This window comes from Desmodus rotundus, chromosome 1 (assembly GCF_022682495.2).
Source record: "Desmodus rotundus isolate HL8 chromosome 1, HLdesRot8A.1, whole genome shotgun sequence".
Classification (NCBI taxonomy): domain Eukaryota; kingdom Metazoa; phylum Chordata; class Mammalia; order Chiroptera; family Phyllostomidae; genus Desmodus; species Desmodus rotundus.
Window position 1 is genome coordinate 161,858,039 of NC_071387.1, and position 16,173 is coordinate 161,874,211.

Genomic DNA, 16,173 nt, shown 5'->3' on the forward strand with positions numbered 1-16,173 from the left:
AATGCAAGTAAAAGTAATCTATGCTGGTTAAAGCCACTACTCTGCCCCCTACCCGCCAAAGGAGGGATATGAGGGAGTCTTTTGGGAAGCTGGTAGTGTTCTCTCTCTTGATCTTAATGATGTTTCAGTTGTGCAAAATCATTGAACTTGTGAAATGTGCATCTTTTAATATGTACTATACACTACTAGAATTTTGTTTGTTTGTTTGCTTTAATGGGGGAAAGGAGACCTGTACCTTCAGGAAGATTTGCCCAGTCCCTCCTCAGGAACCTCCCATCTCCCCAATAAATGTGCGTGGGCACAGGACACATATCCAGGATTCCAGTTCCCTGGAGCCCAACTCTGGGTTAAAATGTCCTGTGAACTTGCTTTACATGTACTCACTGAAGGAACTATTTCAGCGAGTTATTTGCCTAAATAACGGAAGCCTACCCAGAGACAGGTCTGCTTTCCCCTTTTGAGGACTACAAACTACAAACTAATTTTGACTGACATTTTCTGAACAACAAAAATTGGCCATGGTCTTTTCTCCACCAGCCTATCCCTGATAAGTGGAATTTTAAAAGTGTTGTTTCTACTTGATTTCTTCTTTTTTGTCCCTCAGTGAAGTTCAACACATAGAATGTACTTTGTGAAATTTTGTTAAAGTGTTATATTAATGCTTTAATAAAGTTATAGTAAACTCATAAGAACAAGAACGGTTGCTCCCACCAATACCCCAACCTGAAGCGAGGCTTTTGGCTTTACCTAAAGGGGTACAGGGACAGAAAGTGGGAAGAGGGAGCGGTGGGGACAAGCAATTGGATCAGCCGGGTAGGTATGAACTGAGAGGAAGGACGCACAGAAGAACACCGGGAATCAGGGGCCAGGATGTAGGGGTGGCCATCTCCTTGCAGTGGGGAAGACCCTGCGGTCTCCACTCTGGACAAAGTCCCGCAGGCCAAAGCGCTGGGACCGGCTAGGGTGAGGAGAGGGGTACTTCTGGGGACAGAGGTGGCGCTTGGGAGGCCAGACTTTGGCCCCAGTGGCCCAAACCAGCTTTGGCCCCGCGGCCCCCACCTGCAGCGCAGCCGGGAGCCGGCGCGTCACTCCCAACGGAAGCGCCGCGCCGCCCGGGTGTCTGGCGAGGTGCGCGCCTCCAGGCCCCCGCTCCGACGCTCCGCGGCTCCGAGCCCGCCGCCAGCCTCTCAGACGAGCGGGGGCGGGGGCACGGTGGCACCTACCAGAGTCTGCCACTGGCGCCTCCGAAGAGCTTCCGAAGACCACAGTCCGGCCGGGACGGAGCCTTGGGGCCACTGGCGCGGAGGGTCCTAGCAGAGCCCGGGAAGCGGAAGGCGCCGCCACAGTCTCGACAGCGCGTCCCAGGTCAGTGTGCGGCGCTGTCTCTGCAGGCTGCACTTGGGGAAACTTTGCTTTACTGCACCGGCCGCCGGGAGGAGGGCTACGAGGGCGCAGCGCAGGGTCCCCGCGGCCTCTGTGCACCGCGCCCGGGGCGCTCGGGGCCTGGGCTCCCGCACCACCGCGCACCCTGACACTGCAGTGCCTCGAGCTGGGAGCGGGACTCGGCGCCAATCGAGGACCCGCGAGCTTCGGGGGGCCTGTGCAGAGATTCAGCCCGGCCACCCTGGGCTTTGCGGCGGCTCCAGCTCGGACTCCGCCGAGACGCGGGTTTCACCTCCTCCACCTCGCCGCGCTGCGGAATGGATGAGGCCGCCCGTGGCTGCGGGAAGTCTAGGAGGATGCGGGCAGGGGCCTTGCGGGCGAGGGTCGGCGCCGCGGCCAGAGCGGCGCGCGCTCATCTGCAGGAGCGCGCGGGTCCGAGGGTCGGACTTAGGCGCGTCTCCGCAGGTGCCGCGGGCTGCCGGGTGGTGGAGGTGCGGGCTGAACGCGGAGCCGTTTGCAGCCTCTGACTCGACAAATGGGAGCCCCACAGGGGCGGGTAGGTGGGACTCGGCGCCTCTCGGGCGCACACAGCTTTGGCACCAAAACCCTGGCACTCCTTATCAGACAGCCAGGGTCCATAGGTGCGCCTGCCACAGGATGGGGGCAATGGCTGCTCCCCTCGAGCGTGCCATCTCCTAAGGGAGGGCCGCGTCCTTCGGGAGGGCGCCGTGGGGACCAAACCGCAGAGGCTTTGGGCTGAACCCCTTTTTGTGGATGGCGATCGCCTCAACCTGCCTGCTTAGCTCGGAGACGCGGCGACGAGACGCGCACCCCGCCCCCATCGGTGCCCCGCTGCTGTCACCCAGTCACCTTCCTTTGCCCTTCTCCAACAGCACCTCGGGCTCGCTCCCTCCGCGCTCCGGAAAAACTGAGGGCACCAGCTTGGTTCCCGGAGCCGGCGGGGACTGTGGAGACGCTGCGAAGACCCTCAACAGCTTGGAAATCACCTTGGTTCTCTGAGAGTTGGAGGTATAGTTTTGCGTGTATGTGTATGTTTGGGGATGGGGGTCTATGAAGGAGGTGGAGGTGTAGCTGCCCCAGAGGTTTGAGGGACTGCGAAGTAACTAGAAGACACCAGTCCGTTTCGGATATGTGTGGGAAATATGGCAAACCTTATCAGTTACTCCTTCCCATGAGCAATTTCTAAGTATTTCTCAGGAGCCGGTGCCAGGGAAGAGCACTTTTCCTGGCAAGTCAATACATTTCCTGGGACAATCTGCGATGCATTTTTTTGTTCTGGCACTGCCGCTTGCCTTGCCTGGGGAGCAGACATATTTTGCTGGTGGCAGGCAGACTTGCCTCATTCCAAGCGCAGCTGGCCTCTGCATCCTGGGACTCTGGATTTTTGCAGCTCTGTCTGGGAAGGGCAAGGCAGCACACCTCCAGTCCCTGGTCCATCTAACTCAAACCCTTACTCTTCTCTGGGCCTGTGGGCTACCTCTGTGCCTCTCCAGGCTGTGGCAGCCATCTCTGCCTCCTCCTGCAGGGGAGTTGAGCATCAGACCACCTGAATATGATGACAGAGACAGCCTGGGGGAATCCTGAGCCAGGGATTAACAGCAAATGAGAAGTGGGTATTCAATGAGGATTGAAGAGTTTGCCACAGGTTTTCTCCAAGTGTGTGTAGGAAGCACTTCGTACTGAATGTCTGGAAGTAGAGCCTGGAATCTTATTTTTAACAAACTCTTCATATGATGCTTATGTCCACAGAAGGCGGAGAGCCCATTGGTATTGGGACCCTGGGCTCTCATTGTCAGACTCCACCAGCCCAGAGGATTCTCATTTAGTGATGAATGTTTAGAAACTGACACTTATTGAATCCTTAAGAGGCAAGTATATTAGGATTTTTTTAAATCCTTACAATCATCGACTGTAAAGTAGATTTTATCCCCACTTCAGGGTTGAGGAAACTGAAGTTCAAAGGAATGGCTTCCTAAAGGTTGGTAACCTGGGAAGAGGACAAAGCGCAGATCGCTGGTACACACAGCCTGCTGCCTCCTCTGAGCAAGCAAAAGCAGGGAATGAGATAAACAGGAGGGGCTGAATTTAGAGCCTAAAACCCATTTGTTAATCTCCACCCCCTTGGTGCCCTCCCCAACCACTGCGGGACAGCTGACATTCTGAGAGGGAGCACCATCCTTTTGGAGGTAGAGTAAGAGTCTCAAAGGAAAATTACATTTCTCTCAGAATGGAAGGAAAACTGGATGTGGCGTGGGGAGAAACACCATAGGAAAGGCCAAACCTGTCATTTCCAAGATGGCTTTTAAAGCACTTCAGCTCATGTTGCATCGCGGAGTTAGGTACCACACGAATCAGGTACTTACAACAGAACCCTACTTTGTTGGAAGCTGGCCATCCAAGAAGCAAGGAGACATAAGATAAAAGACACAGGAGCTTCTAAATAAGCCCTGGGGAACAAGTGAAGAGGAGGGATTTGGGAGAGTTCTTGCACCTTTTCCTTTCGCAGCCTCTTCTGTATAGACTGGGGGCCTGGTCTGTGGGCAGAGCGACTTCCAATGCCAGCAGTGCTTCCAGGCTGCATCCATGCTTACGATCCACACCAGACACTTTTCCAGACTCATAATCAGTGAAATGTGATTAACTGAGCAAACATTGTAGGGAATGTCTTAACAAGAAATGAAAAAAACTAGACTCCAAATGGGAGAGATGTGTGCAACAAATTACTGGTATTTATGTAACTCTGAATAGTGTTGATTTCCTTCATAGGAACTGACAGCTGGCTGACAGAAAACACATCCAGAGAGAGAAAAGACATAACCGGACTATGAGATTTTGAGTAATATTTTCAGGTAACTTTCTATTTCCGTTTAGAGTGGGTGTCTGGAGGGGCGAATATAGTTATGGTTTGAGTTGCTTCATTTATCTACAGATATTTTTAATAGGGCTCATAATTCTAAGATCCAGTGCTTTTTACTGTCTTCCTGGCTTCCAGCATCCTGGGAGCAGGGCAGAAAGCTGGAGGGGCTGGGGGCACCATTCAGCCTGTAGACTCTCACTTAGATGCCCCTGTTCTCAGCATGCTGCCTCTAGGTTTGGAGCGTTTTTGATTGATCTGTTCAGAGAATAAATCTTTGTTCTCTTGCCTAAAAGAGTGGCTATCGGCTACTTGGGGTCAGGCAAAGTACCTGGGGGTCTAGTTGTTCTGTCCACAGACTATGAGCCATCCTCTCACTTTCTGCCCTGTACCTCATGGCCACTTGCTATGTCACTGGGGACCTCTTCCTCCTACACTTCATGGGCCCTACGGGGAAGCGGGCGCCCTCCCGCCTCCCCGGTGACTTCTGCTGCAGCCTCCGCTGTGTGAAGGCAGTTTGCCACGCCACCATCCCTCATCTGTCTGCAAAGCTTGTTTGAAATTGCTCCTCTGATATCTCTCCTCCAGTTTCTTGTTCTTCAGAATATATGTCTTTTTCATTTCGTGGCATCTTGGGAGTAGAGAGAGGAACCAAATGAGTACGGTAAATACGCCATGATGAATTGCAAGTGACGTTAAAGATGTTCTAATTTTAAAATAAAAAACAATTTGTTCAGCTGCTTAATAATGGATATATTATAATGTTGAAATTACTACACTTGGAAATTATAAGGAAAATGTACCTAAAGGATATCTTTGTTCCATATTTTGCTTAGTAGGCACCATTCATGTTTATAAAACATTTGCAGATCATAAAAAAAATTAAAATATTTTATCTGTTACTAAATAGGCTTTGGATTAGGGACATGATAAAAATTAAATAAGGCTAAATTCTGAAATAAAAGTTTTAAAAAGGAGAGTGCAGTGAGCAAGAAGGCAGAAGACAGACTTTGTAGACTTGTCTGATTTCATCACCACTGACCAGAGCATGAATGTCACGTGATTGTCCTTCCACAGATGAGGAATCCAAGACTCTTAAGAGGTGGAGAGACTTGATCAGAGCATTCAGCTGTTAGCAGGGAGGTTGGGATAAAAATCTGGATCTGTCTGACCCCCAAACTTTCTCCAGTTGAACTGTTATCTATTTGGAAGTCGTACTCAACTTGGGGATCATTTCTAAGCTCGATTACAACAAAGGGTCTGACTGACTGTGAACACGGTGTCAGCCCTGGGTGCTCCGCGAGGGTTTCACAGGAGGAGACTGGAGACAATGACATTTCCGAACTAAGATAGTTGTAGGTGAGAGAAGGTCTCATCACCTGTAGAACTTACCCTGAGGCCTAGGACTTACCCTCAGGTCAAACTTCATTGTCAGCATTTTTGCTGTGCAAATGGCTGAGGCAAAAGAACCAAGTGAAAGAGGATGAGGGCAAAAATAAGTCAAGGGGATTATTCCAAAAAGGTACCGATTACAAATGAGACACTAGGAAACCAACCGTGTACACATGTGGAGAATAAAGTATCTGATAACTTTTTTCTCTAAAAAATGTAATGTTTAAAGAATTTCAATGAAGGGATTAAGCAAAAACAAAACAAAACAAAAAAATAAACCTCATAGACGACAGTATGGTGATTACCAGAGGGAAAGGAGGGTGAGGGGAGGTAGAGGAGGGAAAAGGGGAGATGAGTGGTGATGGAAGGAATCTTCACTTGGGTGGTGAACACACAGTACAATGTACAGACAATATATTGTAGAATTGCAGACTTGAACCCTATATAATTTTATTAACCAATGTCACATCAATAAATTCAAATTAAAAAATGAAAGACAAGAGAATTCAGAACTGCTCTACTGAATGCGAAGTTTAAAAAGTGAGCAGTCCATGGGGCTTTACAGCGAACAAAGAGTAAGCCTCATGAAGTTGTTTTTGCTGGACCGTCCTCCAGTTCTTGGGGGAGGGGGTCTGCCTACGCCCCGGGGGCAGATTCACTAATTGCCTGGAGCTAGTGGTGCCACGGCTCAGCTTCTCTGAGACCTCAGAGCCCACAGCACCCCCCATCCACAGGACCGGTATGGTGCTGCTCCCCTCAGGCAGGCACCCCAGCAGGCAGCACATTACCAGCCCCCTTCATCTCCCAGAACCTCCTGATGCCAAAGGTGAGGAAAGTTATGACAGAAAGTAGTCAGGTTTAGAGTTATGGAGAAAGGCGTTTAATGAGGATAGGTGAAAAGGACTGAAAGTCTTTCCTAAAGTTTCTTGTAATACTTTATGGAAGGAAGGGAGGGAGGGAGGGAGGGGGAAAGAATTATAGACTAGAATGTGATGTAAGCAAAAAAAATTTTTTTTTAACAAGATTGGCCCAAATAATAAAAACAAAATGAGAGTATAATATTGAAATGTGGTATTTGAGAACTTGTTCTTATTTGAATGTTTCTAAAATGCTACTTTTGGTCAAAGGTGTTTGTACGTTATTGGTACTGTCCTCATGTTGAACTGCAGTTACTATGTGGTTTCTATATTTGATGTTACGTTCCAGCCCATTTCTCTAAATCCCCATTGCTTTACTAAACACATTTGTATGTGAAAAATGCTAAAAGAAGGTTTCTTTTGAATCACTGTCTCACGTGAGCTCTTTTCAGATGCTTTGCATTCAGAATAGACTTCTGAGTTGGGATCCACCAACCAACCCTAAAATTCCTAAGTTCCTGAGTTGCATGTATGTCAGCCTCTGGAATAGCTTTTACATAACATAAAATCACAGCATTCACTTTCATCGTATTTATGTATGTGTATATGGGGTGTCTGCTTAGCACCAGGAACGACACTGATGTGGAAATGAGTAACTGGATGCTCATTCTTTGGATACTGCTTTTCAGGAGTTTAGTAGCTGAAGCTCCTTGAAAGCCTAGGCATAAGTACTATTGATAAAACCACAAAAACTGAACTAAGTTGTAAAATCAAAGACCAAATATGACCCTTTATTAAATTGAATTATGAAACATATCCTACAGAAACGCTATGCTCTTTTCTGTACACATGTTCCACTTTACAATAAATAGATGAGCAATGTCATACAAAAGAGTATGTGAAATATGTGCTGTTTAAAAATTATAATAAAATGGATACCTATATCCATGCCACCCAGTTGAGAACTAGAACATTACCCGAACCTTAAAGCCCCTGGTGTCTCCCTCCCAAATTGTACTGTTCTCTACGACACCTGCCTCCAAGAAATGACATTCTCGTAATTTTCATGTTAATCATTCCCTTTGCTTTTTTTTCTCTTTAGTGTCCCATGTATGTATGATCCTTAGGTAAATAAATTGTTTATTTTTGAAAAACTGAGTAGTGAGCACAAAAGTGGATGATGAATCAAGGAAGGTCAATGTGGCAATGTTTATAGTGGTGAGTATGGAAAATACAGTTTGTTCTTGTATTATTATTTAGTAATTATTGTATTACTTTCTATGTGAACAACTGTAAACCTACTTTTGCACCACCCTGTGTATGATGAAAGCTCTCAGGAAAAGATAAGGTGAAGAGTCCCTGGATCTTAGTTCACCTCAGCATACCTGAGGGGTTACAACAGCCCATTCCGGGCAGGGTCAAAAGTCAGTCCTGGGAAACCTGGGGCTCACCCTTGTCGGCCTGCGGGCAGAGCTGTAGTGCAGCGCTGGGTATCCAAAGGGAATGGGTGTTTACTCTCTCCTCCGAAGCTCACCATGACTTAGCCCCAGGTCTCAGAGCTGGTCAAAGCAGAACCATTGAGCAGGGCCGAGATGAGTTCCTTGGGCTGCCCCAGAAAGCGGGGTGTTGAAGAGAGAGCAGAAATGTGCTTGGGACAAAGCAAGTAAATTAAAGAGCTGAGGGCAGGCTCACCTGGGCATGTGGTCCTCAGTTAACAAGATGGTGCCGTGGCAGTGTGCTTTCGGAGGTGACACCTGTGTATCCGTCATCCTGACAGCTCCTCTCATCACCTTCCCGGGGATTTTCAGTGTCTCTCCTCTCCAATAATCTCTAGCCTCTGGTATCTCATTTCTTCTTTCTTGTTCTACCATTTTATCTTGGTAGATTACATCTGTCAGTAGATTCTAATTCCGGACTGATGGTTTGGCTAGATTTGGAATTCTAAGCTGGGAATCATTTTTCCTTCAGATTTTAAAAACAGTCCTCCATTGTCCTTCATCACTCCCCACCTCCACGTACAAGTTTATGGAATCTTTCCTGTTTTCAGCGTTCTAGAAATGTATAACCATGTGTCATGCTCAGGGTTTGTTTTCATTCGGTATGCTATGTTGTAATTGGGCCCTTCCAATTTGGTGACTCATGTCCCTCCGATCTAGAAAATTTTCATGACCTCATTGACCATTTCCTCTCCTGCTCTCCTGTCCTCACCACACCCACTATTTCCTCTTGCTGGAACTTTGTTAGTTGGATGCTGGATGTCCCGATCTAGTCCTCTAATTCTCTTGTTTTTTTTCCCTTCTGTTCCTTTTGCTGAACTGTGCTGGAGAGTTTATCAATGTTATCATCCAACCCTTCTATTTAGTCTTGCAGTTTGTGTCATGTTTTTACCTTTTGAGAGTTCTTTTTATAGTCTCTTAATAGTCTTTTTTTCTTTTTTCATGGAATCTTATTCTTGTTTCTTGGTTACAACATCTTCTCCCTTTGAGGATAATAAGCTTTGGCAATTTTCACTTTCCTAATATCTGTTTCCCCCAGGTTGCTTTTTTTCCTATTTGTTCTGTGTTTTTAATGTAGGAGGCTTTTTGATTTGTTTTTTGTTTTGACTCGCTCATGATTAAAAGGCTTGGATTAAAAGCCAACGAGAAGCCTCAAGCCCGTCAGTGAGACTTGTCACCTTTAAGCTTCACTATAGGATGACTTGGGTGGCATGTTGGGGAGACCCCCTGGTCTGTGCTCTTAGGCATCTTCTCTTCAGCAGCTCAGATTCTTGGGACAAGAGTATAGCAATTTTTGCCTGAAGGATAAGCGTATAGCTGCCAGTTTTCTTGCAGCCACGTTGGGGTAGAAGTCCCTTCATTCAGTTGTGAGAAAGCACTTATTTCCCTGTTTTCTTGTCCTCCAACATAGCCGGTGTCTCCCAGTCCGCAGAGCCTCTGTTTCACCATTTCTGGTGAAAATAAACCTCTGGACAGGTGGGTGGGGCAGTCTCTTTATGTCCCAGTGGTTTGGAGTGGAGGAACAACTCCAAACTTTAATGGTCTCAGGACACTGTAGGCTCTGATGCAACAGATGTGGAGTAGAGCCTGAGATACTGAGCATCTAACAAGCTTCAGGTGATGCCGCTGCTGCTGGTCCAAGATGGGATCACTCCTGGGGTAGCAAGCACCTAGGGATCTCACTGCTGTTCAACAGCTTTTCACCTAGTCCTTCTTATCGTAGCTGTACTCTCCACCCTCCCACCCCAATTCTAGAGCTTCCTGTGCTGCCTCTTGCAAGGATTCCACAGTGTACAGGGGCCTAGTTCACAGTGCTACCACCAATGACTTGAAGCACAGCTTTTCAGGTTGGCTGAGTCAATTACCGCTGGCCCCTCTGCTTCTGGCTTCCAAAATGTTGTCATCTTCTCTCCTTCGTCAGGAAGGGGCAAAATTAGACGTGTGTGTTCTGCCATATTTACCCTAACTATAACCACCTGCTAAAATATTTTCCTAAAGTTCGGTTATATGCACGTAAATACAACCTGATCTATCATAAATAACTGTGCTACTTCAAGCCTCTAGCTCTTTTTTTTTTTCACAAGGAGTATTCTTTACTTCTCTTTTCCTTCTTTGTCTGCTTGTCACTCTTAACACAGTCCTCGAGACCCATCTCAAATAGTTGGGCTCTGTGAAGCCCCTCGAGTCCCCAAGCCATCCCAGCCTGTGTGTTCTCACAACTTTGACTCATAAGCATCTGCTTATACAAGACCTCTTCCAAACAACTGTGTAAGGTCGTCAGGGCTAGGGTTTGCACTTCTGCGGCGCAGTGCCCAGCACGTGTTAGGAGTTTATAGCTGTTTAACCAGTGAATTAACTTCTGGGTCATGTCTGTCTTTCTCCTTGTCTTCGTTTTCTTTCTGCTCTCTTCATCTCTTCTTCTGTCTGTTAAGAGGCCCTTATATATTTTTTATCTATTCTATTATCCAGTAGAATTTCATGTCCCATATTCTTAATTTTAAAAGTATAAATTAGCAGAATAAATAATACTTCTCAACTTAAGAAAACTACCTAATTAAATGAAATAGATTTAAATATTATATAAACTCCATTTGATTTTTCTCCCCAGTTCCAAGGACTGTTAAAAGACACACATCTCCTCAGCTCTAGATAAAGATATAATTCTTATCAACTAATAGAATTATCTTTTGAAGGAGTTTGAATCTAAATTATCTAAACAAACAACTAAATAAATATTTTTCAGTTTGCCTGATTAAAAAGTAAACTGTTTATAAAGTCTACCTGTCTTCATTCATGTTTCCAGCCCAGAAAACTCCTTTTTCAGGGCAAATGTACTGCTGTCAAAATTTAACACAGCAGTGTGTTGCTAACCCCGTAATATGGTCAGTGTATTTTAATAATGGGTTCAAGAGAAATAGTGAATCACATTCTCGCTGTTTCTATCTCAGTGTGAATTCCAGACATTGGGTCAGTTATTTCAATCTCTTGTAGCCCAAGTAATTTTTCATCCTTTGAAAGACACATCAAAAGGAATTGGGACAACCGTGATAGAATAAACAATAAAAAATAATTTTAAAAAAGAAACATTGAAATGCCCCTCAAATTTAAAATCTAGAAATAGTTGCATTATTTAACTAAAGAGCACATTTAAGTAGTAGTTTAAAACTAGGACATTTTTACGTTAAGCTACCATAAACATGCTATACTTTAATTGACTCAGTTGAAATGACACAGAATCTTGGCTTTTTGCTTCAATTTGCATTTTAGTATTATTTTAAAAATATTTTTCACAACTGTAAAATAAGTAGATTGCTGTTTAATTACTGTGGCATTTAGGGAAGTACAAGCTTGGTGTTATAGGATCAATATTCAGTGAATATTCTGACAGTAAATTTTAGTTTATAATCTCCAAAAGCTTGTTACTACTCTAAAATTTTTTGTTTTTCAATTCACTGTTTTGCCCTGTATTTATTAATAACAATCTCATTTATGTCCTCTCTACACATATTTCAGAAACTGCCAGTAACAGCATGAATATAAATCGGGATATTGATTCTGGCTAATCTTTTGGTCTTCATCTTCTTTGATAAACAGGTATTGATTTCTGACTTCTGAAGATGGATGAAGGTGTAGAAGTTTCAAGTGATGGAAATTCCCTGATCAAAGCAGTCCACCAGAGCCGGCTTCGCCTCACAAGACTCTTGCTAGAAGGTGGCGCCTATATCAATGAGAGCAATGACCGTGGGGAAACACCTTTAATGATTGCTTGTAAGACTAAACATGTTGATCACCAGAGCGTCAGTAAAGCCAAAATGGTTAAATACCTGTTAGAAAACAATGCTGATCCCAATATTCAGGACAAATCTGGGAAAACTGCCTTGATGCATGCTTGCTTAGAAAAAGCTGGTCCTGAAGTTGTTTCCTTGCTCCTGCAGAGTGGGGCTGACCTCAGCTTGCAAGACCATTCTAGTTACTCAGCCCTCGTCTATGCTCTCAATTCGGAAGATAGAGAAACCCTGAAAGTTCTACTTAGTGCTTGCAAGGCAAAGGGAAAAGAGGTCATTATCATAACAACAGCGAAATCGCCCTCTGGCAGGCACACCACCCAACAGTACTTAAATATGCCTCCTTCCGATATAGATGGGTGTCATTCCCCATCAGCCTGTGCCACTCCTTCAGAAATAGACATAAAAACAGCCTCATCGCCATCATATTCTTCCGAAACTGAAATGACACTTTTTGGCTTTAAAGATCAGGAGCCTTCGGGAAGCCGTGATGATACTTGGGACCCAGGCTCCCCTGTGAGGAAGCCTGCTATGGCCCTTAATGGGCCCAAGCCACCCCAGGCTCCATCCTGGGTCAAACCCCCACCCTTGTTAATGCACCAGAAGAGAGTAGCCTCTTTGCAAGAGGAGCTCCAGGATATTACTCCAGAGGAAGAATTATCCTACAAAACCAATGGGCTGGCACTTTCCAAGCGATTCATCACTAGGCATCAAAGTATTGACATAAAAGACACAGCACATTTGCTAAGAGCCTTTGATCAGGCCGGCTCAAGGAAGACATCATATGAAGAAATAAGTTATCAGTCATTTTCTTCAGAAGGAGGTCAGCAATGTGTTGAAACCCCCATTGACCAGGACCCAGACTCTAACCAGACAATATTTACTTCCACCTTTAAAAGTATAGTTCAGAAAAGAAACTCCGGGGCAAATCACTACAGCTCGGACTCCCAGCTCTCAGCTGGTCTGATCCCTACAACTTCAGAAGATGGCAAAGCCCTTACAGCAAAGAAAAAGATCCTCTCGCCATCTCCGTCCCTGTTGTCAGGCTCCAAAGAACTGGTGGAGAATACCCCCCCAGGTCCCCTGAGCAGGAGAAATCATGCAGTTTTCGAAAGGCGTGGCTCAGGAGCTTTCCCTTTGGATCACAGTACTACCCAGACCAGACCAGGGTCTCTGCCACCCCTAAATGTGAATCCTCACCCTCCCATCTCAGATGTCAATGTTAACAAGATTTCCAGCCTTCTTTCTTGTGGTCAAAAAGTGCTTATGCCAACCGTTCCTATCTTCCCTAAAAGTAAAAAAATGTTGTTAAGGAGACAGTCATTGCAAACAGAACAAATTAAGCAGTTAGTAAATTTTTAAGATATAGCTAGAAAACACATTTTGTTCAAATGTCAACGTCAAAGAAGCATAGAACTAGAAAAGGAATCTCAAATGTTCATTTTTTAAAATCTTGTAATTGGCTAACCAATAATGGTGAGGGGGGTCCACATGTGCTGTGATTCATAGTAGGCACTGTGGACACTAGCTGTATAGAGTTTCTGGTAAGGGAATTCTCTCAAAATTAAAGCTCTTCTCAAAACCTCCAAGTCCAAGTTTTTAAACAAAAATCAACAAAGAAAGAAGGTCACATGTGTTGGAGATAACTAATTTTTTTTTTCAGATTTGCTAAATGTTTTAATAGGAAACAATATCTTCAAGTCAATTGTTTTTTAACATTTCAAGTCAGTAAATAAGATTGTAGTTTCCCATCATGCCAAAAGCATGAAAAAATCCCCACCAACAGCTATAAAGTGTTCTGTGACCTATAACTTTAAGCTACAAAGACAGAATGAATAATTCTTCACACATGTTGACTGCAGGTAGATGAAAATATAATTAAAATTTCAATCGTCATCCATTAGAGTAGACTGGAGTAGCTAATACTCCTGTTGTCGGCTTAATTCGTGTTCAGTGGCAGGTTAGGGTTTACACGCTAGTGGTACTCCGCCTGGTCTGTGCTGCTTCTGCTTTGTTTTGTTTTTTAAACATTTAAACAAAAATGTTACCTTACAGAGCTCTTTTTTCTCCATATCCTTTAATTCCTGTTACTCTTTTTGAAGCCTATCCATAGGTTCCCAATAGAAAGATATTTTAAAGTTAAAAAGCATTATTCTTTACTTATATCAAATTATTCTTGTCTTTCTAAAAACAACCAAAAGTTTGAGATTTATCACAACTAGAAACTAAACGCCTGCTTCATTTTAGAAAAGAAAAACTGATTATTCGATTAGCTTAGGTTAGCTAAAACTAAGAAAGCCAGTAGAAACTTAATTACAAAATGTACCGAATATTCAGCCAATATTAAGCAATATCTTTTTATTTCTGATATATAATTATTAGACATTTCTATAGTGAGGATATATAAGGATAATTTCCTTACTGTGACATTCCAATCATGTAGTATTTTAGGACCTGTAATTTTTAACGAAATAAAAGAATACCATGCTACTATTATAAAATGACTTAGCTATACAATTTCAAAATACGGTGTTTATGCAAAGAATCTTTATTTCAATCTAGCAGTTTACAACAAAGAATAAATCTAACTGTACAAAACCTGAGTGTATGTGATGTTGTCATATACAACTTTACTTCTTTCCTCTGTCAGTAAGCGGCGATCTTAACAACTGAGATGATGCTTTTCTTAGTAACTGGATATAAGCAAGTTGTAATGTAGATAGTAATTATTTAATTTCTTGTGGCTTTTATTTGAAAAAAACTGGAGGTGTTCCATTTAATGTTTTGAAGAACATGAATACTAATTATATTAAAAATATTTTTGGTTCAGAACTTAGAACTGCACCTGATGTTCATAGGTAATTAAACCCTTTTTGCAAGTTCTAATATTGGGAAAAGTGCTTGGCTTTAAGCTGTAAGGATACAGGTTGGAAGAATATGTTAATAGATTAGTTCATAAAATGATATCAATAAAGATTTAAAATTTCCATTTTGATTATCACTGGCTTTTATTTATCTCAAATACTAATGATAAATATTTCAACACACTCTCAAGAGAAATTGTGCCACATATGTTACTTTGAGTAAGTGGAAAACTAAGAATAACTTTTGTTGCTGTTCTCATCCCAACGTGAAAAAAAAAATTTAATAGGATTAAAACTTGATTGGCCGTATTTGGAAGAGTTTGCAGTCATCTGTGGATCCTAAGGACACTAGCGGCCGAGGTGGTTGGAGCCGGTTGGAAAGCCATCCCATGGTTGAGTAGAATACATCACTGGCCTCCCCACGGTAAGTCACAGATGTTTGCAACAGGAATCAGATATGTATGCAGGTCCAGAGGTTGGTTTTTTGTTTTGTTTTATTTTTAGCTCTTAATTCACAAAGTAGCAACAGACTCTCACAGCCAGTGTTTCAGTTACATTTTTTTGAACTCTTATTACATTCTTTCACCCCAAGGAAAGGCTATAGAAAGGACAATGGCCAGTCTTGATGAGGATGGACAGCACCAACCAAACCCAGAACAGTTCAGCCACCAGATTTAGCCAGGCTGGTCCCTCAAGTGCACAGAAGCATGGAAACAAAAGAACCTCCTCACCACACTGGAGGCTGGGTGAGTGCCTTTCCAGCCCTGGCTGTTTGATGGTGGGACTGGGGGTAATTTAATTATTAAAAATTATTATTTTAAAATATGTAGTAAAGTATGAATAGCAATTATGTGAGAGGGTCCTTTAAGAAACGTAAAATTAAATACAAAAGAGCATCCTTTCTAAAGTTGGAATGGGAGGTGAGTGAGTTCAGGGGCAGGCAGGTAGGGTTTTCACTTTTCTTTCCAAGTTGGTATAAATTAGCAATATCAACTAATTACTGAGAAATGTAGCTACTCCTGGCTTCTGTCCTATGCTGTTTGGGTCGGTGGCACACCTGACCTGTTACTCAAGCCAAAAATACATATGCTAGGTTCTTCCCTCTCTGCCATTTTCTCCATGCAAGTAGTTAAAAAAAAATCTTAAGTTCTTCTTAACTTTTCCTCTCTCTCTGCAGCCTTCCCATCCACTTTAGCTACCACCTTAACTCAGGGCTTCATCTCCTTGCACTCCGATAATTCCAAGTTTCCTTCTCTTGCCATTGTAACCACCTTTCTCACGCTTTCCCAGTTAAAATGGTGTGAGGATTCCCATGGCCCAAGAGAAGGAGCATACTCCTTAACATGGAAAATTAATCTGGCCCCCGTCTAAATGTCCTGCCTCAGTGCGGTGCCTCAAAAAATGTTTAAAAATTTTTATTTATTGGTATAGAGACAGAGAGGAAGGGGGAGAGAGAGAAACATTGATGTGTTGTTCCATTTATTTATGCATTCATTGGTTGATTCTTGTATGTGCCCTGAC

The 16,173-nt window shown here is 43.7% G+C and overlaps 1 protein-coding gene across 1 annotated transcript; it reads left to right on the plus strand.

Annotated features, from left to right (window-relative positions):
- The first annotated feature begins 1,139 nt into the window (after positions 1 to 1,139).
- ANKRD34B (ankyrin repeat domain 34B) lies at positions 1,140 to 14,266 on the plus strand. The gene is made up of 4 exons (XM_053912197.2): positions 1,140 to 1,365; positions 2,277 to 2,412; positions 4,171 to 4,253; positions 11,598 to 14,266. The coding sequence occupies exon 4, from the start codon at positions 11,621 to 11,623 to the stop codon at positions 13,148 to 13,150; it is 1,530 nt and encodes a 509-aa protein (XP_053768172.1). The 5' UTR covers positions 1,140 to 1,365; positions 2,277 to 2,412; positions 4,171 to 4,253; positions 11,598 to 11,620; the 3' UTR covers positions 13,151 to 14,266.
- The last annotated feature ends 1,907 nt before the right edge of the window (positions 14,267 to 16,173 follow it).

Excerpts from the sequence above, each read along its gene's own strand:
- ANKRD34B (XM_053912197.2), top strand. The coding sequence starts at position 11,621 with ATGGATGAAGGTGTAGAAGTTTCAAGTGATGGAAATTCCCTGATCAAA.